The sequence below is a fragment of the Eutrigla gurnardus genome (genome assembly GCF_963514095.1).
Source record: "Eutrigla gurnardus genome assembly, chromosome: 6".
NCBI lineage: Eukaryota > Metazoa > Chordata > Actinopteri > Perciformes > Triglidae > Eutrigla > Eutrigla gurnardus.
The window spans coordinates 26,938,889-26,965,601 of NC_139920.1; the positions used below are offsets into that span (position 1 = coordinate 26,938,889).

The 26,713-nt window shown below is 41.3% G+C and overlaps 2 protein-coding genes across 8 annotated transcripts in view; both read left to right on the top strand.

Moving 5' to 3' along the window:
• Nucleotides 1-1,788, top strand: part of LOC311014878 (voltage-dependent R-type calcium channel subunit alpha-1E-like) — a 45,746-nt gene extending 43,958 nt beyond the window's left edge. For all 7 annotated transcript variants that reach the window (XM_084011779.1, XM_084011778.1, XM_084011781.1 and 4 more), the window contains 2 exons: nt 37-218; nt 408-1,788. In XM_084011779.1, coding sequence (XP_083867905.1) covers nt 37-218; nt 408-962 — 737 coding nt within the window. In that variant the 3' untranslated portion in view covers nt 963-1,788. The remainder of the gene's footprint in view (nt 1-36; nt 219-407) is intronic.
• A 3,532-nt stretch (nt 1,789-5,320) lies between these two features.
• Nucleotides 5,321-26,682, top strand: LOC311014465 (uncharacterized protein; the record flags this gene model as incomplete). The annotated part of the gene is made up of 60 exons (XM_084011087.1): nt 5,321-5,359; nt 6,653-6,754; nt 7,357-8,526; nt 9,179-9,232; nt 11,163-11,282; nt 11,887-11,925; nt 12,126-12,179; nt 12,307-12,360; nt 12,757-12,864; nt 12,999-13,052; nt 13,268-13,321; nt 13,456-13,500; nt 13,600-13,653; nt 14,098-14,142; nt 14,251-14,304; nt 14,386-14,430; nt 14,518-14,571; nt 14,814-14,858; nt 14,954-15,007; nt 15,117-15,161; nt 15,389-15,426; nt 15,549-15,656; nt 16,202-16,255; nt 16,631-16,675; nt 16,764-16,809; nt 17,099-17,143; nt 17,258-17,311; nt 18,027-18,080; nt 18,179-18,232; nt 19,015-19,059; nt 19,509-19,616; nt 19,917-19,970; nt 20,108-20,161; nt 20,339-20,392; nt 20,556-20,663; nt 20,945-20,998; nt 21,088-21,195; nt 21,417-21,467; nt 21,799-21,852; nt 21,974-22,027; nt 22,133-22,186; nt 22,301-22,408; nt 22,491-22,544; nt 22,623-22,691; nt 22,773-22,826; nt 22,912-22,965; nt 23,094-23,147; nt 23,274-23,327; nt 23,427-23,480; nt 23,958-24,011; nt 24,094-24,147; nt 24,221-24,274; nt 24,361-24,378; nt 24,625-24,687; nt 24,864-25,037; nt 25,128-25,260; nt 25,339-25,445; nt 25,813-25,893; nt 25,977-26,186; nt 26,504-26,682. 60 exons carry the CDS (start codon nt 5,321-5,323, stop codon nt 26,654-26,656), a joined length of 5,187 nt encoding a protein of 1,728 aa, XP_083867213.1. The 3' UTR covers nt 26,657-26,682.
• Nucleotides 26,683-26,713: the final 31 nt, after the last annotated feature.

Below are 26,713 nucleotides of genomic sequence, written 5' to 3' on the forward strand. Positions count from 1 at the left end.
AATAATATCAATAACTGAAATCTACACACCTCTTAGGTCCTAGAATCAACCACAAAGAGACGAGCAGTCATGAGAGAGGGCGATCCAAGGAACGGCGCCACCTACTGTCCCCTGACGTGTCCCGCTGCAACTCTGAGGAGCGCAGCCGCGATCCATCATGTGAAAGGAGGCGGTCCCGCTCGCCTAGCGAGGGACGCAGTCGCACCTTACAGCGACAGGTAGGAGATCCAGCGTTCAGTCTTTGTGACCCAAATTCAAATTCAAGGTCAAATTTGTGAAATGAAATAAAGGACTGTTTTGTACCACTGTGATTGGAAGGGGATCCAGTGAACCACCTAGTAGAAAACTAGCAGGACTGTCGCTTCTGGAGGTTAAAAATTAAAATCTACTGTCCTCTGTTGCTGCAGGTGAACACATCAGACAGCCCGGCCCATTCAGCCTCAGAGTCCGGTACTCCTCGTAATCGGCGCCAGCTGCCCCAGACGCCCTCTCGCCCACGACCGTACATCTCCTACTCCCCTCTGGTCTGCCAAGCCAACGCCTCTCCCACGCCAGCGGCCACCTCCGAGGGTCAGACCCAGCCTCAGGATGGCGCCGGTGGCTCCACAGGAACCTCCTGGAGGCCCGACAAGAAGGGCGGCCCCCTGACTGCAGCTCAGGGCCCGTCCAGCGGGCAGGTTTCAGGGCCGAGCCACCCATCTCCTCACCGCTACATCTCAGAGCCCTACCTCCCGTTCCACGACGACGGCCGCGGTGGAGAGGCGGGCGACGGGCAGCAAACCCTGACTTTTGAGTCCGCCATGGCGACCAGCCTGGGACGGGCCAACGCCATAAGCTCGGCTCCTCAGCTCAGACACTCCTGGCAGGTCCCCAACGGGCATTTCCAGAAGCACTTGGGCCAAACGAGTCCAGCTGCAGCCAGCGAGCTGTTGAGTGACACGGACGAGGACGACCGCTGCTAAAAACCCGGATAGGAAGAGGATGAAGGAGAAGCTCCACATGGAACCACAAGGCTTTAGCTCCTCTGTGGCTCTGAGAACTCTGATTCTCAGTACCAGTAGCATATCATGCAGGCCTGAACTCCACCGCTGTTTATCTGGATACTTGGGTGTGTGTCTGCAACGTGCTCTTGTGTGTGTGTTTGTTGTAGCTGGAGGGACCTATGTGTGGACATGAGTGTGTATCTACTGTGTGTGTGTGTGTGTGTGCTCTCAAGAGAGAAAAGTTGCCAAATCAAGACACCCGAAGAGACTCTACAAGTAGATCCAAACCCCAGGAATTTGCCGAGCCTTCCCACACGAGTTAGCGTTCCGATCGTCGTTTGAACAAAATACGGCGAGACGTCGATCCAAAATGTCCAAACCTCCGTTTGAATTTGGAAAAAGAGACTGATCCAAGTGCGTTTTGTGTAGGTGAACCTAGAGGTAGCATGTAAAAAATGTAACGCGATGAATGTATTTTAGCTTTTGGTTGAGGTGATTCGAGAGAGGTCGCTGTTAAGTCTTGACTGTGCGTAGATATAAGAGTAGCAATGAAACAAGGGTCCATTCAGTTCCTGTTTACAACAACTGTATCCACATGGTCCATGGGCATTATACAGTCACTAATTAATAGAGAGTGAATACAGGGAGTCATAGTCCAGACCCTAAAGTGAGCAAAACTCCTAGTAATGGTTCTTCTTCTGTCCTCATGTGAAAACGATGATGGTGTACCTTTAACTGGAGCACGACTCTGGTGTGTGAAAATTATTCTAAAGATCTTGGACAGATTAGTACGAGATGTTTTGTCTCAGGAAGACTGGACCATTGTAAGATATTACCTTCTGAAATCGAAAAGCGAACGGCGTGTGAAAAATCAGAAGGACTAAAAGTGTCTCATGCAGGTCAGTCAGCACGACACGGGAGTCCATGAACTATCGCAACTTCAGCCTGAGGTTCAACCATCTGCAGGACAGGACATGTGGATGTTCACGCTACACGTCGCTGGGCTGGATAACCACAGAGAGGTGACTAAAGCCATTTTCTTCCGGCGCGTATAGAGCCAGGGACCTGTCTTCTTCAGGATGTGTTGCCTTCTTTCATGTAACGATGGGATGATTGATCTTTTTACATGTGGTGTAACATTTTACAAAAAAGAGGAGTCACAGGCGCAGTATGGTTTATCGTTCTGTTAACGGCCACGATGTCTCCGTCACATTGGAGCCCACGTTTTGGACGGTAGAAACGATCATCACGGTGTTTTCTGTGCTCATGCATGATCACGGTGACGATAGAGAGAGAGAGAGAGCGTCTTAGAGCTGCCTGGTTGTTCTTATTTGAATGTGTCCATGATATTAAATGTGATTTAAAAGCCACTTCACCAACAGAGGAATGGTGACACAGCAGGCTGAGAAAAACCTTCATGTTTTTTCAGTCCCACTGTCCATATCTTTGAACATTCCAACGTTTGCTGTTCCCCTTAAATAAGATGTATATTTATATAATGTTGCTGTTGTGTTGATGTAATACGTTAAGTTTCCGAAATGTGAACATGGGACTCATCTGGCCTGAGGATCCACCCCCCCCCCCCCCCCCCCTGCTGGACTGCCAGTCAGGAAGTCCTGGATTTTAACAGAGAAACCTCCTTTTGAAGTGAGTCGACCACAAGGCTGGATTCACACGTTATACAGGTTAGGTTCAGGCTTCAGCCTGTCGTTCACAAGGCCGTGCTTCACTTAAAAAACGCAGCCTGTAGGACTTAACCTCGATGTCCGTCTGTACAGAACAACCTAACCTGTGCCTGGGGAAGCTCGCCCAAAGACTTCCCCGTCAAGCCTGGATTTCATAGATAAGAGAAGCTTTCTGGTAAATATGTAGTATAAATTGTACAAAATAAATCCATGTTTATTATATATTTGAATCATGATGCCTGTCTGACTACAAAATAAGTGTTTACATATCTGTGCAAAGGACCATTAAAGAGAGATCACTTGTCTTTTCTGTACTGGCTGATATTACTACCTTTATTTATTTATTTATCCAATGTTTTTAGAGATTTTTTTGCCTTTTTAAGATATTTCACAATAGAGATAAGACATCTACCCTTACACTACTTTTCATTTCATATATACATAAAAATACATGCGCTAAGATTTCTCTACAAACCTCCTATTAATACACCTGAAAAAGAAAGAGGAGAAACTATAATATATCATATTGAAGTATCATTTCAGGCCGTCCCCTCTCCACATTAATAACATTTTAATAGAAGATGTGTTTCTTACAAGGCCATGTCAGGATTTTTATTCATGTTACATTGCCCAATAATGCATTCATGATTCAAATTCACATAAAATGTTGAAAATCAGACAAAATATTTCCAATTTCCACACAATCTCTACTTAACTTGAGCCGTACATCCATATCTTTTACAACAAAAGGTGATTTTTCATGGTCGGGGAGCTGACAAGGTCATGCGTGACGGCGGTGAACCTGTTTATCTAGGATGATTTTTCTTTCCATTACGTGTGGGCTGTAGGGTTTAGCTGATGGGTTCGCTGTTAAACTTGACCTTGGCTGTTTAAACACACACAGGGTACTAATGCCGTCTGAACCTGTCAGCTTTGTGACACAATTTACATCCACTGGTGAACTCTTCAGTCTCTCTGTCACAACACAACCACGGGTTTAAAATCCACACTTTTCTGAATTCTCAGCTCACAACTGTCCAGTGAATGATCACGTGAAAATGTGCATGTGTAAGAGTGTGTGTGCGTGTGTGTGTGTGTGTGTTTGACTGTGAGTGTGTGAGTGTCCGTATGTGTACGTTTAGTTGTGAATGTGCTAACGTTTACGTGACAGGTTTCCAGATGAGATGACTGCATCTGGGTCAGCGGTGGTCAGAGGAGACGCCGCTGTCGGTTATTTTAGTGCAGGAAGGGGAGGAGCCCTTTCAGCTGAAGGTGGGGGCGAAGACTCTTCACTGTCGTCAGCGTCCGGGAACAACACTTTGAGTGAGAAAACACACACGCAAGCACACATACACTCACACACAAGCACATATACACTCACACACACACACACAAGCACATATACACTCACACACAAGCACACATACACTCACACAACCACAGACGAAGATGTATCGACTCACAAGCAAGCATCCGCCACTGAATGTGTCATACAGAGTATAAAAGAAAACAAATATTTGGACCTTTTGACCAATTAATTGGGGTCAAAATTCACAACACTAAAACTTTAGTTCTCAAACAAAGTTGACCTACTTTGCTTGAATCAATGAGTCCTTTTGAGTTATTTCTATTAGAAAATATAAGATATGAGGTCAAATGTGACACCCTCCACTGAAAATCATGCAAAAGTTACATAGACCAAGTCTGCCTATTAAAAATATATAAAATAAATATAGCACTCGTGTTTCCCATCAGTTTAAGTCCTCACCTTGCTGCCATGACGTACTCCAGGGTGTGACATCACTGCTGGGTGTGGTGAGTCTATCAGAGAGGACGATGTATTGTATCTGGATCACCTAATCACTGGCCATGTTTGCTGTGTGTGATGGTCCAGATATCTGGACTGCTGTCTACAGGAAAGAACCCCCTGGCGTCTTGGTCTGGGACCGCAGATCAACGCTTTAGGCCTGATGCTGCTGGGAGGAGCTTCACGCTCACCACACACCCTTTACAGTAAACCCCACCCGACGCAGCCGTCCCCGGGCAGCAGCCCCTCGCTCTTCTAATCCTCATGTCACATTCCTCACCTGCGCTGCAGACCTCACCTCCTGACCCTGACCAAAAACAGACGGAGGAGGGAGGGCCCAAAGTGAAGTTCAATGGCAAATTATGCATGACTTAATCATCAGTCGGTTCATTTTTAATACAAATTAAAATAGGGGTGTAATCACTTTAAACACATTGAATCTCTGTTAACGCTCTATTGATGTTCTCTTTTACGGAACATTCTCTAGAAAAAGAGGGGAAACAGTAAACCTTTTAGCTGCTACTTACTTGCAGTAACTCCTGAGCTGATGAATCTATAAATGCAAGTGTTTTGTGTGGATTGATGAAGTTGTGAGTGAGCATCAGGCTGATGAGATGAGGAAGCTCATCTCGAGTCCACAGAAGGCAGCAGAGATAAGTATGTGAGAGTAGATGTGTGTCTGTATGAGACGTTGGGTGTCCCGCTTGGTCTCTCCGGGCTGTAAACGTGCTCCGTCAGTCCTCCAGGGAGGGGTGGGGGTGTTTTTTGAGTCCAGCCCATGAACCCATGAAGTGTGTTGGGCAGCTAGAGTCAGAGGAGTCCAGGAGTCGCCGTGATCAGAAGCCATGCAGGGTGCTGTGGTGGTTCTGCTGCTCCTGAGCTACGTAAGTCTGATTGTCTGCATCTTTGGATTGATTGTGTCTGTTTAGATTTTAAATATCTATAGAAATTATGAATGTAAAGGGCTTTGAAAAACGTGTTTAATGTCTAAAAAAAAGTGAATCATTCAGAGCATTTAATGACCTCGAGATGATTTAGAATTGTTACCTTTAGTTGTGCTCTTTCTAGTTTTCTAAGCTTCTCTTATCTGTTGCATTTAATGGGCTTTAAGGGCATTGCTGTTGGTTTCTTTATGATTTACATGTTTCACCAGCAGTTCAAATATTTCTGCGTCTCGTTTGAGGGGTTCTTACATGTGCATGTGAGAGGATGAGAGGCAGGAGAAGATTTTCACATCAACGAGTAAATCCCATAAATGCAATAGAAAATGTCACTGCCTTTGTCACCCTTCATCCTTTACTTACAAAACAGTGGATCAACTTACTTAGTGCTAAATGTTGACTGCTGACAGTTTATTGTTATGACTAAATTAAATTATACTCATTTCATTTCAGGCCTGGTCATTAAAGCTTTTTTCACATTATGGTTGCTTGCAAAATTACTTTCTATTACTTTTATTATTCCTCTCATACATCAACAATAAATCAATTTCAAAAAAGGGGAGAAAAACAAAAAGTACATTTTATCTCCATTGCTCATTTTTTTTCTTCACTTTCTCTGAATGAAAAGTGTGAAAACAAAATGGCCGATCGATAGCAGAGTTAGACGTTTGGGAGCAGAGGCCAGGAAAATCATATGAATATATTTTAAAATCATCAATTCAATCATCTTTAATTTATGGTAATTTAAACGGCACTCTAGTTTTAAAGTTATAAAAGTTCAGGACAACATTGTAGCAACCTCGAAAGCTGTGTATGATTTGAATGTTTCTGACCTCAACTTCTCCTCGCGGGAGAATAAAAGCAGGCACATACAGTACAAATAAAATGTAATTTTTGGCTTTTGGAGTTTCTAATATTGGCTGTGTTAATATATTTAGCATACATTTTGGAGTCTTGGCAAAATGCATGTTATTTCATCGCTATTTCCCTTTTTTTCTTCTCATAAAAACAATAGTGGCATTACATACAAACTGGCATTTCTAGGGCTAACATTCTGGAAATGAATGTTTATTGGTAGTTATCAGAACTGTTGTTGGTTTAAAACAACATAATATATAGTATTTTTTAATCGCCGTTTTAGGAAAGTTAATATTTTTGTTGTCTTAGACAAAGAGCAACGTTTTAAAGTGAAGCTTGAGGGTTAAATCGGTCACCTTCTGTCTCCCGTGTGTTCAGGGCTCCATCCAGCAGAGGATCTTTGTCTTCGGAGACCAAACAGCAGCAGAGCAGCGCTGTCGAGATCACAGCAGCACCTGCTCAGCTCCGACAGACACACAGGTACCAACAACACACTATACTGCAGCTCCTAACACCTTTTTAGTAACGAGGTTTACGTCTGCTTCCATATAAACTTAACATACAGGCACGGTGAGAACAGCCAATAAATATATATCTAGAAATGGATTGCTTCTTATTGCCGTTGCATCCAAAATATATTATACTTTGTGTTATATTTAATCACTAAACATACCATATTATAGAGGTTTGGCACACCTACACAGGGGATATTTATACTGGCTGATTTCTTGAGAATTCAGGGTAAATTAGTCCAACATGGTTACACTGTTATGATTATAAATTTGATCTCAGCCACAGTCAAAGTCTATCTTTGTGAACAGGTCGAATTTCGGTGGAGATTTTGGAATAAAAACAATAAAACTAATAGGCAGCTCAGGGAGATAACAGTTAGTCTTAGTGAGAACACCGGGGGTTGGTGTATTGATGGTACGGTCTTTAATAATCTCTCACAGCCTCATTGCAACAATCATTTCCTGCATATCTCTGTTATTTGTTAAGACTGTAAAAAGGAGGCTTAAAAAGGAGCTCAGCATACACTGTGCATGTTGGCTGATATGTTCTCTAATGTAAATCTCTGCCAGGAGTTTACACTTCCAGATGAAGGTCCTGATCAGCCTGGGATCAGAGTATCACCCGGACCCCCACAAGGCATGACTTTACATCCCACTGAGGTGACCCCAGATCTGGATCCAGCGAGCAGCACTTCCCCTCTGAAGTCACATCCTGATTCAGAGGTCGTAGATACTCAGAATGTAGGCTCAACCCACGGAGAAAAGGACAAATCAACAGCTGTGAGTACGGAGGTACATCAAGTCGGAGATGCTGAACCACAGCCTCCCTCTCTGACTGGAGATGAGGAGTTTTCTAAAGGGCACCACGACATATTTGGGGCAATGACGGACCTGTGGAGCACAGGAGGAAGTATAACCAGGACTCCTTCTGTCCACACACTTCAAACGGTCCAGAACCCCAGACAAGTCCATCCGCCGTTCGTTGAAGCAGAGGAGGGCTCCACACCAATTGACGCATCCACGTTGGAAAGTGTTGAACCAGCCATTACAAGCCTTAAAGTTCAACCTGAGAACCCCACAGCACCAGGAGTCTCATCCGGAGATGCAGAAGCTGCAAGTGCAGAGATATCTTTCTCCACCGGATCTACTCTTATCTCAGAGCCCATAAAAGAATCAGGGTTTGTTACTTCCAGCGTGCACCCTTCACCTGAAGGAGGAGCAAGGGAGGCGAGACAGGAGGCATCGCCACAACTGGTTACGCCTCCAGTTTCAGCAGAACCACCGGCTAAACACTTAATACACACAGAGGGAAACGTCACTGAGGAGAGAGTTTTAACTCCCACGCTACAAAGCAGAGAAGCAGTAAGTAGCAGGAACATGGTCGGTGAGATGGGCGAAAAAGAGGACAAGTTGCCCAAAACAGAAACATCACCACAACAACGACAACTTCCAGGTGGAGAGCAGGGGAGTGGGACAGAGACGGGCAGAGACAAGACAGATTCAGAAGAGGAGGAGGAGGAGGAGGAGTTGCAAAGACATGCAGAGATGGAAAAAGAAAGTTATGATAACGACACTGACATTTCTGAGGATTATAATCACTCCTCACCTGATGGGATCCCCCAGTCCAACACCGAAGACTCCTTCATCCAATCAGGAACGGATCCTCCTGTTAAAGCAGCCGATCAGGCGCCGACATACACAATCAGAAGCCACGGGGCAGGATTAAGACCTGGGATCAGGGTAAGACATACTTCATACTTAGCCGTACCTGAGTGAAGCTGGGTTTGGTTGGTATATTTTAAGTGTGAGATGTATTCACAGTGACACTGAGGATAGAGTGTTAATAACATTCTAAATGCATAGACAGACCAAAGAGGGCATTTTAATCACATCCGTGTGATATTCTCATCTCATTTTGTGTCATGACCTTGGATGAAATTGAGTTTGCGTGGAGCAGATTTGATGACTGAGATGGCAACATATATCTGTGTCAATTCTAGCACCTAGATAGCTATGCAAGTGTGTGTGTGTGTGTGTGTGTGTGTGTGTGTGTGGTAGAGGGGAGGGGAAGTCTCTTCAGTGAATGCCATCGTCACCCTCCTCTGGCTAAACGGTGGTACTGTAACCCTTCTGTAGACCTTCTACAGTGTTTTCATACCATGAATTCAAAGATATCACAAAAAATAAACATTAGATCAATCAGAATTCAGACATTCTAATGTAGCTTCATGTGACACAGTCTTCTGTCAAGGGGATGAGCAGCACAGTTAAAGTTTGACTCCGTTTTTCATCCTACCGAAACGTTATCAATAAGTCCTAATGGGTTACAGTACATTACGTTTGTTCGTCATGATTATCCAGATCTAATTGTCCCTCCTGTGTTTCTCATCAGGGGTTACAGGGTTCACCTGGGCTATCAGGACCACCAGGACCTAAAGGAGACAAAGTATGTATTAAATATAACCTCAATCAGGGCAAAGTATGTATTAAATATAACCTCAATCAGGGAGTCTTTTTAGTATCAACATTGAATCAGAACATATTGAAACTGTACTTTTACCCAAGTAGTATTTCTGCATTTGCTTTGGGGTCAATGGGAAAAACAAATATCGGCTATAGAAATTAAATTGGAATTTAACATCATTTTTGAAGGTAAAAACTAGCAAGCAAGCACGCAGTTGAAAAAAATGGCTAAAAGTGATGGATTAGCTGAGGTTAAAACAGTTAAAATAGTTAACTGAAGGTAATGTAACATTAATGTTGAAGCTAAATGCAAAAAATAGTTATCTTAATAATGTTTATGAATAAACATTTTAAATAAAAATGACAAATGGTTGACATAGCTAGCAAGCTAATAGTAATACACTGCTAATAGACGGCTAAAAGTGAGGGATAAACGGTTAATGGCCTATTGCTGCCTTCACGTGCTGGTCGGAAGATCCGACTTCCCAATTGTAAAGTCGAAATTACGAGATGTCATGTTCAAGTGCTTTGTCGTCGGGACGAATTGGAAAAAAATGGCGGACGTAAGCTAAATTTGCACCCACCTCGCAGACGATTAGCCATTAGCTATGGATAGAACGAGAAATATCTCATAAAATACATACAATTCAAAACAAGCAACAGCTCATACTTGCTGGACTGTTGAAAAATAAAAAAAATACGTACCATCCATTACTGAATCTTTCCTCGTCTCTACCATGTTGAAAAGTTCTGGATACTCGGGTATCTCCGAGTTTCCCACTCGTAATTACGATTTGAGGGCCCGTTCCGGGTCGGCAACTCGTATTTACAATAATTCCGATGCCACGTGAAGGCATCATAGACAGTTGACGTGGTTAACGTTAGTTACGATGTAAAGCTAGTGTCTATTCAGCAAGTTTACGTAAAAACGCAGACATTTTTCTCAGAAGTTGGTCAACCAAACCACAGATAAGAAGTAAGTGAAAATTAACATTACATTTGTCAGGTATTTTGAAGGATATATGAGTAAATAAGATGCTCATGTAGCCCTGTGTTAGCTAGCTAAATGTTAGCCATCATTTTTACTTGCTAGCTTAGCTGAATAAAACTATCTTAAAACGTTTACTTTTGGTCACAGCTGTGTGTTAAATTTTCTCTGTCGAAACAAAACCACAGTAAAATCTAAACTGAATTGCAGCTTAACCAGATGTCTATTAAAGACTTAATTAGTTTAATTTAGGGGGAGATTTTTTTAAATTATTATTTATGTAATTTCTTAGTAGTATAGTTGTTCCATGTACTCGTTTATTTCATTGTCAATAAATTAATAAATTAAATTGTATGTTCAAAGGATATTATTTTTATTTTATTACCAGCTTGTCGTTTTCCTAGTCTTGTATTGCAACAGGTAAATCCTATTCTCAATTCATGTTAAGATCCTATGTGTATTTACACACAGGAACACATAAGGTCTCTGCATAAATCAACAGTATCACTAATCAATGAAACATATGAGCCCTCATAAAAACCGTTCAATGGTCAAAATTACTGAAACCAAACAAAACCAAGAACAGTGTCCTGTTTACGCACACTTTTGGTGCCATGTTAAGTGATTTCTGTAAACACATTTTAAGCTTCTGAGGGCTGATTTAATATTAATTTCAAGATTACCCAGCTTTGAAATCTTCTTAAGCTATTAACCTCAACATTACTGAAGCCAAATGACACAATACCCCCAAGGGCAGTTTATATCTCAGGGCTGTTTTTGTCTGTTTTTTGTGAAGTTATTCTGCATTAAAGTGGTCAAAAATGACTTAATGAAGCCCTCAATGATCAGTTGTGATGGAAAAGGACAGATTTTGGACTTCAAAGGTTTCTACATCCAAAGTACATATTGTTTTCTGTCCTCTCAGGGTTATCAAGGCATTATGGGCAGGACTGGGCGGACAGGATATTCTGGCCCCATCGGTCCTGCTGGGATACCTGCCATTGTTGTGTTTAAAACGTCTGAGGAAGAGTGGGAGGCTTTCAAGGTAAAGGTTGTAGCTCTGACCCAGTATCTACTCACTCCTTAGTGCTGCATACTTTGAGTTTAGATTGGTGAAATAAGTAATTTTATTACAATATATATCAAATTACTGAAAACACATACAGTATTCTGCCTGTTTTACAGGTCGTTTGTATATTTATCATAAAATCGCAGTTTTGGAGTATGAGTAGTATTATAGTATCTGTCATATTGTTACACATGTATTCATATATGTATTAATGTTTTGCATGTTGGACTAGCCACCTCAATGTATTTAATCTTAAACTATCTAATCAGAACCATCTATCTAAACCAGATAAAGGTATTGCCACGTTGATAAATACTTCCAACCATTATTGATCTTGCATGAATCCTGTTAACACGCATGTCTTTGGACTGTGGGAGGAAGCTGGAGTACCCAGAAGGAACACGCAGCCCTTAATAAGAACTTATTTTATCTTAACATTATTGTGGTAATTTTGGCAGTTTAGTTCATCTTTTTTTACTGATAATTCATGTTTGGGTTATTGTTTTGAAAGTTTTTATAGATTTTAAGAGGTTTACAATCTAAAAATAATATTTTGTTGTTGTTTGTCATATCCCTGCAGAAAAAGAAGATCTATAAAAAGCTGATTTCTTCCTGGCCGGTAGGCATTTGATGAAAAAATAATGCACATAACATGTTTTAACATTCACAAGTTAGTCGAAATACTGCTCAGCTGCAACATACTTAACATTATCACTTTATTTACAGTGTAAATTCATTCTAGGGTTAGAAGTAAACAAACATGTACTATACTGATATACCATGAGGATATGTTGTGACTGAGTCTGTTTTTATCTTCAGAAACTCAAGGGTCCTCCGGGGCCTCCTGGACCTCTTGGAGACGCTGGACCTATTGTAAGTAGACAAAAGTGTTGGATTTCTTGAAAAGACGTTTTAACAGTTTTCTTCTTCCACTTTATCATGACATTACCAAATGAAGGGACACTGTAAAAGGACTCCTGTGGTTATTTTTGTTTTCCAGGGACCACCTGGAATTAATGGGAAGCAAGGACCAAAAGGAGTTCAAGGGAAAATTGTAGGTATCTCTACTTTATTTGCATCTTATCAGAGTCGAAAGCGAGGCTTTGCATTTTAAATAATAGGATCACTTCATAACAGACTACTTCAATCTGTTATTTTATTTACACCTCTTCAAGTGTCAGACATTTAGAAAGACAATTCTGGTCTTCATGTAATGTCCATTATTACAGTAGCAACAGTCCTTGTGACAGAAACTCCACATTGAACTCATAACTACTGGATGATTTTGACTATAGAACTACATGGATAGACATTTTCACTACAAAGTCTCCAATGTCCTACAGACATTACTACTCAATCTGTTTTACAAGCACACTATCAGTATGATAGTATGGACCAGCATATGGTACAGAACTGTGTACTATATTTTATGATTTGTGTTATACCTAAGGGCATTCCTGGACCACAAGGTTTGCCGGGTCCCGAGGGCCGACCTGGACAAGACGGGACGCCAGGAAAGGACGCTGATCTGAGCCCTCCAGGCTTACCTGGAGAACAGGTAAGAGACATGTAAAATATGTGTGTATTTTCATAATTGTAAGAAATGTGTCTTTTTATAGTTAGTTATGTCATATTCACCCATACATGTCAACATGTCAATGAAATCCTGTTCTTTGTGCTTGCCCCCCATAGGGTCCCCAAGGTTACAGAGGAGAAAGGGGCAGCAAAGGGGAGCTGGGTGAGTGGGTAAGAGTGGCCTGGACTTCTAATGTAATGGGGACTAAAATTATGGAGGTCTAAATACATGTCTGTCTGTCAGATTTGACCTGACACTATTTTACTTGCTCACATTCACTTCAAATTGCCAGCACTGGGTTTTACAGAAGTGTTGGGTATTCTATTGTGAAGTAGAGCGTTTTTGTTTCTAGTTATTTGTTGAAGCCCTATTTCTCTGTCTTTAGGGTTATCATGGGGAGGCTGGACCGCAGGGAAACCGAGGACAAAAAGGGAACAAGGTCAGATTCCGCCACGCACACACACACACACACACACACACACACACACACACACACACACACACACACACCTTTTTTTTTTAGTAGTAGAAAGCTGGTGTGTGTGATTCTGATTTTCCTATTTGTGCATCCAGGGAAATAAAGGAGTCAGAGGCGTCGTTGGTCTCCCTGGCTACATAGTAAGTACAAACTACTTTACTATATCATGACAGTACCTTTCATGACGTCATTATGATGTCATTATAAAGTGCAACATCTGAACTGTCCTATGTTTTCAGGGACTGCCTGGAGCCAGGGGTCCTCCTGGTTTTCTAGGACTATCAGGACCCACGGTCAGTGTCAGACAACTCACTGGGTGACAGTTATCTGAATAAATAATAATTACATAAATGGACTCCATCTTGATGCTGCAAGGTGGTGTAGTGGGTAGCACGGTCGCCTCACAGCGACAGAGTCCCGGGTTCGATTCTTGGTTTGGACGAGGGTTCCTTCTGTGTGGAATTTGCATGTTCTCCCCGTGTCAGCGTGGGTTCTCTCCGGGTTCTCCGGCTTCCTCCCACAGTCCAAAGACATGCAGGATGGGGATAGGTTCATTGATGACTCTAAATTGGCTGTAGGTGTGAATGTGAGTGTGAGTGTGACCCTGAATACAGGATAAGTGGTAGACGATGGATGGATGGATGGACTCCATCTTGATCATCAGATTCACATCTATGGTTCCTTATAATATAAATACAAACATAGTTCTTGTTTGAAACACTGATGTTTGTTTTCAGGGAGAGATTGGCAGTCAAGGCTTTGGTGGACCACCAGGCCCACCTGTAAGTTTTCCAACACAACATACTTCGACAATATCTTAATATATAAAATTGATAAAGATGTTGAGGTAAGGAATGAGACGTGCATTCATTAATCTTTCCTCTGCTCAGGGAAAAATGGGCCCCAGAGGAGTAAAAGGTGTCTTTGGAGTTAGAGGACCCCCGGTAAGTTCACAACTAGTTATTCAGGTTGTAATAAAAATAGAGTAATAAAAAGATATTTTGGTAACAACATTAAACTCTCAGGGTCATCAAGGTGAAATGGGTGCCAGAGGAGCAGTCGGACCACAGGTGACAGATGCACTCTTTCTTACAGAGAGTGATAAGCTAATGGCATTTACTCACCTGTATATAACCTGGAACATACATTTGCTTCAGGGCGAGCCTGGTCCTGATGGAGCGGTTTGGTTTCCTGGTGTCCGTGGCCCTCAGGTATAACAATACCTTTTTGATTCTATAGAACCGTATACTTAGTTTGTTCAGTGTCATAATCAGAGTCACTGTGTTATAAGTTGGTTTGCAATTACAGTAACGTGGTAGTTTCCTTTGGAGTAATTCCAAAAATGTTTTGACAAAGTAGATGGTTGGAATAGTAGTGGCTGTCTCTTTTTTTATCACATAAATACAGAAAAATTATGAATAAAGAAAACAACTTGAATCTTGTTTTCTAACAGGGAAGTCCAGGAACAGATGGACCTCCGGGTCCAAAAGGAGACCACGTGAGTACATTTTAAGGGGACCCCCTCACATTCAGCAGTAGTCCACAGCCATCATTTTATGGTCATTTTGTTTGGGGCGGTGTGTGTTCCACCAGGGTGATCCAGGAGATGAAGGGGACATAGGCGAACCTGGCCCTCCTGGACTGAATGTATGACAACAAGACCAAACCGTCTGCACAACAACATTAATTCCTAAAGACGATATCACCTCGAATGTGCTGGACATGTTGGCCATATGCTTTTTCATTCTCGTTTCAGGGAGCCAATGGGAATCCAGGGAAGCCTGGACCCTTAGGTGATCCCGTAAGATTACTTAAAGCAATTTCCTTTTAATTCAATTATAATTTATGGCAATATTTAATGATCTTAACCATATGCAGCTATACTGGAACAACTACTTCCTGACTGAGCTAAATGTGCAGGTGTTCTCTATCTGTGTGTGTGTGTGTGTGTGTGTGTGTGTGTGTGTGTGTGTGTGTGTGTGTGTGTGTGTGTGGGTGTGTGTGTGTTTGTGTGTGTTTGTCTTCCAGGGATCTAAAGCCAAGCGAGGGGAGAAGGGTGATCCAGGGTTCAAGGGAGACCTAGTGAGTTTGATCTTTCCCATCTGTCTGTTCACTTGACTGTTGATCAGTTTATGGACCAGTTAAACTGACGTGAATCCGTTCAACCTCTTGTTGTGTTTGTCCACAGGGACCTCCAGGACCACGAGGTAAACAAGGAGTTAAGGGGCGTCGAGGCCCTTCAGGACATGAGGGACTTGGGGGACCAACGGGGCCACCAGGACTTCCTGGATCCAGTGTGAGTGAAATAGAGATTAAGTCTTCTGGTTGGTTTTTTGTTCGCCTGGTACGAAACACACAACCACTGTAGCTTCAGCGAGAGCCATCATTACTCACACTTTTTGGTGTGTAGTCTTTCTAATTACATATTTCACCATCTTCTATTTCAGCAAAATACAACTTCTTGAAGTGCAAAACTATCTTTTAAATTGGCTTCATACATTACATTATATGTGGTACAGTTCAAACAGGATTTTCTCTCGCCATTGGCGTACATATGTTTCCTGAAATAAGGACACCAGAAGGAGTGGGACTCTCTGTATAAACGTGATGAATGAAGACATATCATTCACTAACGGTGCTAGGGGTGGTTGTGATAATACCTGCCTTCGTGGTTGTAGGGCTTTGATGGCATCATGGGGGAGCAAGGGAAGCAAGGAAAAGATGGACTGAAGGTGGGTCTCTAGGAAGCTGAAAAATTGGATTTCTCTTTCAAAATAAGTATTTGTGAAATTGTGCATATTTGTGATTGGATACATGTATATATGTGTATTTTATTTGTAGGGAGATCGAGGGCCAAACGGGATTCAAGGAGCTCCTGGACCTCGAGGTGACAAGGTAGAACAAAGATGAATATTGGATACTACTTTAATTCATTCAAGGGGGAAATTTTATGAAAGAGGAATATTTCTGTTGAATATACAAAATACTAGCTTCACATTCATTAGTCATTGATATGTAGCTACAACATAAAATATATATATATGGAATTGTTTGGAGAAATGTACACCAAATATACACCAATATATATAATATAGGTGATACTGAGTCACCACAGGTGTCAGTATATCCTTTTTCAAGTGACAGTGTCTCAGCTGATCCTCTGTGTCACTTTTATCATTTAAATTTGGAAATATTTCCAAACAGCACAGAGTGGGAAGTCCTGGAATGGATAACATGTGCTGATTAATTATGGTAAAATTCCTCTCAAAGGGTCGAGAAGCACGAGCAGGATTTTCTGGGATGCCAGGTCCAATGGTGAGTACGAGTGAGTGGAGATTAAGTTTTAATGTTTGTCTTTGTGCTAAATCCACACGACTGATGCGGTTGTGTTTTGTGTTTGCAGGGAGAGATGGGAAAGTCTGGAGGGAGAGGACGTGAAGGACAACCTGGTATTAAGGTTCCTATGTGGCTACACTTATTATTCTGTCCTTCTGTGACTATTATTCTCTCTTTTTTTCATAATACAAGTCATTTAATGGAGTGTAGACAATAAAAAAATCATAATGTCAATTGATGATAACCTGACAAGCTAATCTCAAATGTTAATTTCCCATTTATAAAATAATATGTCTATCCAAAAGGATACGTCCGTGTAATGTCAGATTGTATCACTCAAATTGATGGCAATATATATGTGAGTGAGGTAATGTGTTTTATATATGTAAACCTTCTGTGTAGGGAATGCCTGGAGTCCCCGGGGAAACTGGACCTAAAGGCCTGAAGGTGATCAGAATGATATAAATATATTGTCAAATATTGTCAAGTAATATTTTCATAATTTTAAGTAACAAAACAGTCAAAAACAAAACATGTCATATTATCTGTGTCTCATCTTAGGGATTTCAAGGTCATTTAGGTCACGGTGGACAGGATGGACCTCTTGGAGCACTGGTAAGAATAACCAAAAATATGTAAACATTCATATTTGTGACATCCAGTCGCACATCTTCTCATAGAGTTCATAAACTCCCTGTATATGTAAATGTAGCGATGGCCTCCAGAGAAGAAAGGCTTCTCTACTAAATGTCGTGTATGTTGGACAGTTTATATGTTTTTTTTTTTTGCGATGGAGTTGGTAATAATTGAGATATTATTATATTCATATACAGTAGCAAGATTAGGAAGCTCAAACAGCCAGCTGCAATATATATTGTATAAGTTTAAATTAAATTGTATAAGTTTAAAAGAGCACTTTTAAATAAAAACTGCTCTTCAGTGGGGCTATTAAAGGGATAGTTTGGATGTTTTAGAGTACTAAAATACTAGTACTAGGTACTCATCCATAGTCAGTGTATTACCTACAGTAGAGGACAGTCAGCATGACACATACAAAAACACTAACTGATCCAGGCAGGTGGTAAACAGGAAAATATTCTGAATTAATACATTTCAACCAATATTGATTTTTTTTGGCTGGGTCCTGTTTTAGGTGTTAGGTTAAAATGTGTTTTACTGCCTGCTTCGTCCAAAGTAGTGTATTTCTTTTTTCATACGCAGTAACTTATGCCGAACTATCCCTTTAAAGTAGTGACACCGAATAAGTACAGATATGTGGTGATCTAATATCACCACATATCACATATCTAATATCTAATATTTCTATCAGGGACCCATTGGTGCAAATGGAATGAGTGGGGACACAGGACCTTCAGGACCAAAAGTGAGATACATCTCTATAATAAACACTGAACGAGCACATTTGCTTGCTTTATAGTGCCACGTATGGATAACTGCTACTCTACTTAATATTTTCCACAGGGATTACCTGGGAAGACCGGAGCTCTTGGCCTCCAAGGACCCGTAGGGAAGAGTGTTAGTGTTGATGGACTTTTTTTTTCTCCTCATCAAACATTTTTGTTGAATGGAAGACAAGCTGGAAAGAAACAGTTATTTATGCATTCACCTGTGGTTACATTACCGAAGTTAACTTAGCATTCAAGATTGTGTGAGTATGTGGAGCTGATGGAATATATTGATTAATATATCTGTACATTTGTGTCAACGACAGGGGGAAGCTGGCAGCAGAGGAAGGGAGGGGAAACCAGGAAAACCAAGAGAGAAAGTGAGTTCAACAACATCGCCATCTGGCTTTTTAACATGTTACAGTGCAAACTCTTGAAAATAATTCAGCTTGCAGTGCCACAGTACAATATTTTAAATGTAGCCACGATAATGTTGAGATTAATGGACTCTTGGCTTTCTTTAGGGGGCTAAAGGTAAACAAGGCCCTGGAGGGCTTTCAGGAAGTGAAGGCTTAAAGGTATCTATTATTTGAAAGCTTCATGTTGGAAGCACTCCCATTTAAATCAGAATGTACGGCTGCATCTTTCTGTCATGTTGGACAAATGTGTTCACTTGGTTCCCACTCATGATATATCTTGTAATCTAATGCTAAGTTCATCTATTTGTATTTGTTATGAAGGGTAAGAGAGGTGAGGAGGGACCAATGGGGGGAAACGGCCGTGCAGTAAGTGACTTATTTCCTGTTATTAGTTTCACTACTACATTTTTATATACTATTAGTGTTATTTTATATAATTATGTCAATGTTATCAATCGTTTAAGTCAAAATATTACTGTTTTTCTGTGCTCAGGGTGAGACGGGCATGCCTGGACCACGGGGATACAGAGGATCTCCTGTAAGATGATTTAATTAATTCCTTCAGTCCTTTACATCCTCATTCATGCAGCTTCTGTATTATTGAAATATTTTCCGACAATGACTTACATGTTTCCATGTGAAGAAAGTGGCTCTAATACATGTTGTGTGGACAATGTGAGAGTCTCCTACCATCCCATTTGATACAATTTGAAGAAGCTTAATGGAAAACCAAGATGTGCTTTCTTTTCTGTCACTTTTTTTTCTCCATTTCAACAAAAATACAAACAAATCCAAGATATATTACAGAATTTGCTTGGTTTAAAATTCCCCTTTTGAGCTGCACAGGCATCCTTTTCTTTGTGCACTCTTTCGGTTTGTTTGGGAACCATAGCTAAAGTAAGCTTGAGAAATCAAATAACGTGACTTCACCTAAAATATGTCTTGATAACAAAAAACAAAAGGGTTTCATCGTCTTTTTTCCTCCAGGGTATCCAGGGTAACTTTGGACCGTGGGGTGAGGCTGGGCCCCGTGGCCTTCCAGGTGACCAGGGCCCACGAGGTCCAGCCGGGCCGCTTGGAGTTGCAGGCTATCCAGTAAGTTTATCAAGTATTAACTTTACATCATACACAAGCTCACTGGAGCTTGGTGGATATGTGTTTGACAACAAACTGTACTATGCTGCACATTTTGAATATATTTTGGCTATATTCGCACACAGAAATTAGTATAATATTTAGAACAGTAAGTTGTACAATATGTTGCATATGTTTTGTTAAACGCTATACATGTTATTATTGTGTGGTACACAAAAGGTACTACTAGCTGCTAGATGTGATCGTGCAGGAATATGAAGTATTATTTTGCAATTGTTGCTTTTCTCTCGACACATTTAGGGTAAAGATGGCCCTCAGGGATCATCTGGATCAGCTGGTGTCAAAGGAGATAAGGTAAAGCCTTTCTTTTACTGAGAAACTCTGAACATTCCCCTGATATTGCTTTATCGTGATGGAGAAGTCTGTGCCACCATTTCAGAAACAATCAGGTTCAATGAGTCATCGCTCAGTTGCTCCTGTCATCTTTTCAGGGATCCAGAGGAGCTTTGGGGCTGGAGGGAATTGCTGGTCTCGATGGTGAGGAGGTAGATTGATTAGACTGTGTTTGTCACAGATTTGATTTTTTTGTCTTTTCTTATTTAACTGAATGCAAAGGCACTAAAGAAAACACAGGCATGCAGGTATATGCAGTCAAGAGGTTTGACCTAGCCTGATGTTGTGCTTTATCATGTGTACAAGTAACCCAGTGGTTTTGTGTTCAGGGCCCAGTTGGACTGAAGGGACCTGAGGGGCCATCTGGTCAAAAAGGCATATCTGTGAGTAAATATCAGCTTGTTGTTATATTTTCTAAACTGTGGGTCATTCTCTTAAGGAATATGGATTGGTATGTTTCTCTTGCCATTTCAACCAGCCCACCCTTCAATAATATAAACCCCAAAACACACATCCTTGAAAACATTTGTTTCACTTACATTTCAGGGCGACAAAGGAAACACTGGCTCTCCTGGACAGAAAGGGTCAAAAGGAGCTGAAGGTAACGGAGGCAACCAAGGGCCACTGGGAGCCAAGGGACCACCAGGGAAACAGGTGGATAGGACTTATTTCTAAAGTATAGTTTACTAGAATATTGTAACCCCTTTGACTTACATGGTGTGACGCAGGAGAGTGTCATGTACATCCTTGTCTGTTTCTCCACTGAGAATGCATCAGAGTCATCCTCAGAATCCAAAGGCAGCCTTGCAGTAACTGATGTTTAAAATATTAATATAGACGTCAGACACCCACCGGAGTGTGCTGAATATAATAAGTGTCAATTCAAACAGGACAACGTGTCCCCTCTGCTCTTCAACATCAACTGTCTTTTACAGGGATACGGGGGTTCACAGGGGGACAGAGGAAATCTTGGAGTTCCAGGGCTCAAGGTCAGTCACTTTGGTCGGACACAATGTTGGACTTCATAACATGCTGTGGTCAAAGTCTGCAAATGATGATGATGATGATGCTTGCACAGGGTGAGCTGGGCTCCAGGGGTTCATCAGGCGTGCCTGGGAAATTCGGACCAGGGGGCAACACTGGGGCAGAAGGGGCCAAAGGCCTGAAGGGGCTCCAGGGACACACTGTGAGGAACACACTTGGATTCTTTGATTGTCAGTCATAATGCTGTTTAATGAGTAGTCACATGATGAGCTTCATGTTAGATCTCTATCACATCTTTGGAGCATAATGAGTGTCATGTGGTTCCTAAAATGTATATTTGCATTCTATATTTAGTTGTGATTCAGATCATTTGATTTCATTTGATATTGATTTAATAATTAACACTAAGGCTTCTTATTTCAGGGCCCTCCTGGCAGATTAGGTCCTCCTGGACAAATTGGACCATCAACACCAGTATGTATATTTAGACTTTATGTTAAATTAACATATTTACCACATCATTTTAAAGAGAAGTTCCACACCTTATTTCTATGATAAAATTGTTGACTTTTATGAGTGTAATATGACGTTTTCCGTTGCATGCACCATGTTGAATATTTCCACCACTAGATGGCAGCAGCCGCAGTGTCTCAGCTTGTGCGATGTCAGATTTTATTAGTAATTTTTACTAATTGGTAGCCATGCGAAACAAATATGACTTGACTTTAGGCTTGATCTTGTTTCATTGTTTTATTAATTTATTATACATTTTGAATTAATGTCAGTTCTTTCATGTGTTTCTAAGGGTTTGCCAGGCAAGAGGGGTGTTGATGGCAAAACTGGACTCCCTGGACTAAAGGTTTAATGTGCCATTTATTCATTCTGATGCAGTGAAACGTTTCAGTGCTGCAAGTGTTGCCTGAAGGGCTTCATTGAATATATATTTAATGCAGACTCTGCTGTGTGTTTGTGCAATTCAGGGCAGTCACGGTGACACAGGCAAGCACGGCATTCGAGGCGTCCAAGGAGACATGGTCATTATGTGTTGTGCCCTGTGGGGCAATACTCGTTCAGCATATGTAATGGTACGTATGAAGATGCAACCACAGTGACGCAATTTCTCTGTCTGTAATTTCCAGGGCATTAAAGGTCAAAATGGTGTAAAAGGAGAACATGGGACAAGAGGCACAATGGTGAGATAGAATATTTGAACTCAAAAGTATTTTCTTTGAATTCTCAGCCTTTGTAATTAGGTCATTCATTGTTTTTTATGTTATGGTATCATTTATATGTGACTGTATTTTTAGGGGTCAGTGGGGAAGATTGGGTTCATTGGCACTCCAGGTGCTAAAGGTCTCCCCGGACCTGCTGGTCCTCCGGGCCCTTCAGGATTTAAAGGAATTCCTGGGCCAAAGGTAAGAAGAAGCCTTTGCTCAGCTTAAATGACAATCTCAAATAAAACAACAAAGTCATAATGAAGATAATATCTTTATAAAGGGAAACGGAGCCCAACCTGGAAGAAAAGGAAACAAAGGAGCACCTGGAAAGACTGTGAGTTTTATTATATTCTAAGACTTCACATCACTTAATGCAGACAGCTTCTCTGATGATATTAAATTTGAATTTTAGGGAGATGAAGGCCTGCCGGGTAGACAAGGACCGGCTGGACGACCTGGAAAACCTGCAAGTATCCCTTTTGATGGATAAAATACAAACGTATCACCCGAAGGTGAAAAGTGTGTTGACTTTTGGTACCTCGTCTTGTGGTCTTGTTCTCAGGGCCTCAGCGGTTTGGATGGGTTACTGGGGGTTGAGGGGAATGAAGGAGATCCAGTAAGTAAATAATGTTTCATACAAGAATTGTGTCTGTTTTTCAACCTTGTTACTAAATTCAGTCCCTCCCCTGCTTATCCCAAAGGGTGACATTGGTTTCAGAGGACCTCCGGCGAAACCTAGCAGGCCTGGCAAAATGGTAAGCTGCAAAATAGACATGGATAATGGACCATAACACCATGGGAATACAACCTCAGAAATATCTGCTCTCGTTTGACCTACATATGCATGTTGGGATATTAAATACATTTAAAACATGTAATGTAGGGAAAACCTGGATCTCCTGGGATCAGGGGCAACACTGGATCACCAGGTTTCAAGGTACAATATGACATGTATTTAAATTAAGATGATAATTATATGAACGGTATGTTCACTGTGGACATATATAATTTCCATTCATGTAATTAACAGTGCTGTTATTTAACAATGATGTCCTATTATCAGGGTAAAGCTGGACCAAAAGGGAAACAGGGACCGCCTGGACCAATGGGGCCAAACGTATACAAGTTTGTTCTGCAGCATGATAATAATATTACCAATACACTTAACGTAATAGTTTTTCCAGTATAATTACTATTACTGTTGGTTTTGATACAGGGGATTCCAGGACTGAGTGGAGAGAAGGGCGAGTCTTCAATTACTGGTCTGAAGGTAAAAGACACGCATCACCTCGCCTGGATGAGACAACAATATGATTTTACTGACTTATTACATACAGCTATACTTCCTGTAAGGAATGCTTCTTCTATTTTTCTCATATTGTTTCTGGTCAGTATACATCATCATGTGCTGATGTTGAAACTGTCAGTTGACTGGACTGTAGATTTATCACCTCTGACTTTGTTTGTTCATCAGCAGGATTACAGATAAACTGCTGACACAGTTTTCATGTGACTTAGTGAAAGGGTGTAGCGTGGGCCGAGGAAGAACCCATCTTATTATGTAGCGGAGCCGAGACACGATAACTTTTCTCTTTTGATGACATCACCAGATAGCGTGTTTGGCCTTGGCTTTGCTTTACAATTAGACAAATTTTAACAAAAATTACAATCACAGTTGAGAATCCTGTAAATGTTGGTGGGTGGAGCAGTTTTAACCCATTATCGTCCTTCTTTTCTTCACCCACAGGGACTCCCAGGCGACATGGGAATAGTGGGGCCAATCGGGGCCCCTGGGCTAAAGGTTTGTTAAAGAAGAAATCATTTAAATGCAAAAAAAGGGCATAATTTCAGCTGGTCTAAGACATTTCTAACCTTTATCTTAGGGGAATCCTGGTTTGCAGGGGCTGAAAGGTCAAAGAGGCCATAAAGGAAAGCTGGTAAGTTGTGTTTTACTTTTCTTTTCACGTTTTTTAGGTATTAAGTTATTAATCAAGTCACTGATTGTCACAGGGGGATGCCGGTCCTCGTGGTCCACGTGGGAGAAAAGGCTTCCTTGGACGTGTAGTATGTTACTTTGACATTCTGCTATCACACAAAATACGTTACTTAAATATTTTACTGAAGTTATTTCTGTTCTGTTCTTGTTACAGGGCCAGCCTGGAGAGAAGGTGAGTGACTTTTTGTTTATATGACTTTTTTTATTTCTATTCAATCTCTACAACCAGAATTTACAGCATCCTGACATCGAGGTTATAATTTTCAGTTTATATTTGTTAAAAAGGTATTTTGCTGGACAGCTGATATGGTCAACTTCAGCATTTCATTGCTTGTAGTTTGTTCCATTATTACCTTGATTGTAATTAGTGAGATTATTCATCTCCAGACAGAGCCTGAATGTGTTTGGGCCTTTACAGGGAATGAAAGGTGTCCAAGGCAAGAGAGGACCAAAGGGAGTGAAGGGCAAGCATGGACCTCCAGTAAGACATTTTGCTCACACGATACAAATAAACGAATGAAAACAAATGTCTGAACAAACTCCACCGTCATAAAAAGTAAACTTTAATGATGTATTTGAAGCGTGATGGCAATGAATACTGCTCAGTTGCTAAGGCGTTTGTACCATGTTCTTAAAGCAAAGTAATTTGTTTCACAGGGGAAACCAGGTGCACCGGGCAAGCGCAGGCCTCCACAAAGACGGGGCTCAAAACCAGGTCAAGGAAATGAGCTGAGGGTCAAAATAAGACCCAGCACAAGTTCAAAACAGAAAAACATGCCAAGATCCAGACAGACACCTGGCCTCCTGAAGCAAAGTCAAGGACAACAGAAAGTTGGTGCAAGCTTTCTTTCACAATGTCAAATATATGCTGTATGAGTGATAGTTTGTTGAACGATGGAATGATGGATTCCTCTGTAACAGCCCAGGTCCAGGTCCAGGAGATGGTCTGAAGTAGATGAGTCTGAGGAATCCTTCAGCTGGCCCCAGGGAACCAAAGAAGACCCTGCCACCACCTGCTACGAGCTCAGACTCATTCAGCCGCATCTGAATGACGGTGAGGCTCTGAGGAGTAAATACAATACACTGTAAACCAAATTAGTCTGATCAGACACTCACATGAATTATTTTACAGGGTACTTTTACATGGACCCGAACCAAGGCTGTCCCTATGATGCTATGAAGGTGTTCTGTAATTTCACCGCAGGAGGAACAACCTGCATTGAGCCTTTACAGTCTCAGGTACACTCATTCCCACATATGAGGGTTCACATTGGCAATGTGTTACGTGAGGAAAGGGCTCACTTTCTTATTCTTCTTCTGTTCTAACTACATCAATAAATGATAGATCTCATCCCATGATTATACATTACAACATAAGCGCTGCTATTCAGATAGGATTCCCTCATTTTCCCACTGTAATACCTTGAAATGTCTTAAAAGGCCATTTTTTTCAGCAGAATTCTAGTGTCGTAATCAGTCTAAATGAGTAAAGATAATTACTGGGAAAGAATAGTACTCTTATTCAGACTTTTTGGATTATTATAAATACATCAATAAGATGGCACAACGAATGGTTTTAAAATATTGTTAATATTCTATTCTTTAGATTAAATTAAGTTGGGAACCAGAAAAGAAGAGATCGAGAACATCTGTCCAGTGGTTCAGTCAGCTGTACGGTGGAAACAAGGTGACACATTTGTGACTCAGTAGATCTAACATCAGTGAGCCATTTCCCTCAGATTAAAACATATGATCTCTTGTCTCTGATAGTTGGAGTACGCTGGTGTGGATGTTGTCCAGCTGAGGTTTCTGCGATTACACAGCCACACGTCTTTCCAGCACATGACTGTGAAGTGTGCAGCAAACCACTCCTGTACTGCTGGAACGGTTAACTCAACCAAAAAGATTATTCACTTCCTGGGGGACTCTGGCAAAGAAATAACTTCACACCTTACCACCATGTCCAGGAAAGACTGTGAGGTAAGATTAGAATATGTTTGGTGATGTCAAAAACACAATTTTTGTCTGTTTAGCAGCTTCATGTAAGTGTAAAACATGTTTTATATATAATATGCTAGTGTTAGAGCAGTGTGCAGAGGGCATCTCAAGAAAAGAAGTAGAGAAAAAGATATTGAAGGGCACCGTAGACGACGATATTGATGATGTCGATATGGAAACAAAATCATTTCTTTAATCATAGGAGTGAATGTTTTGACATTGTTTGTTGGTAGATGTTCTTGTTCTACTTTAGGCTACACATGTACTCTTTATGTCTCTTCTCTCTATTCCTTTTGCAGGCGGAGGTGGTTGTGACGGTTCGGGGCAGCACGGAGCTGCATCGAGGTGATATGGAGCTACTTCCTGTCAGAGATCTGGGTGTAGCAATGAGGTCATTATCTCCCCAGGTCCCTGAGATCACTGTCATTTTGGGACCCATCTGCTTCTTGTGACCTATGACCTATGCAAGTGTTTGTGTGTGTGTGCCTGTGCATTTTGAAACTGTAAAT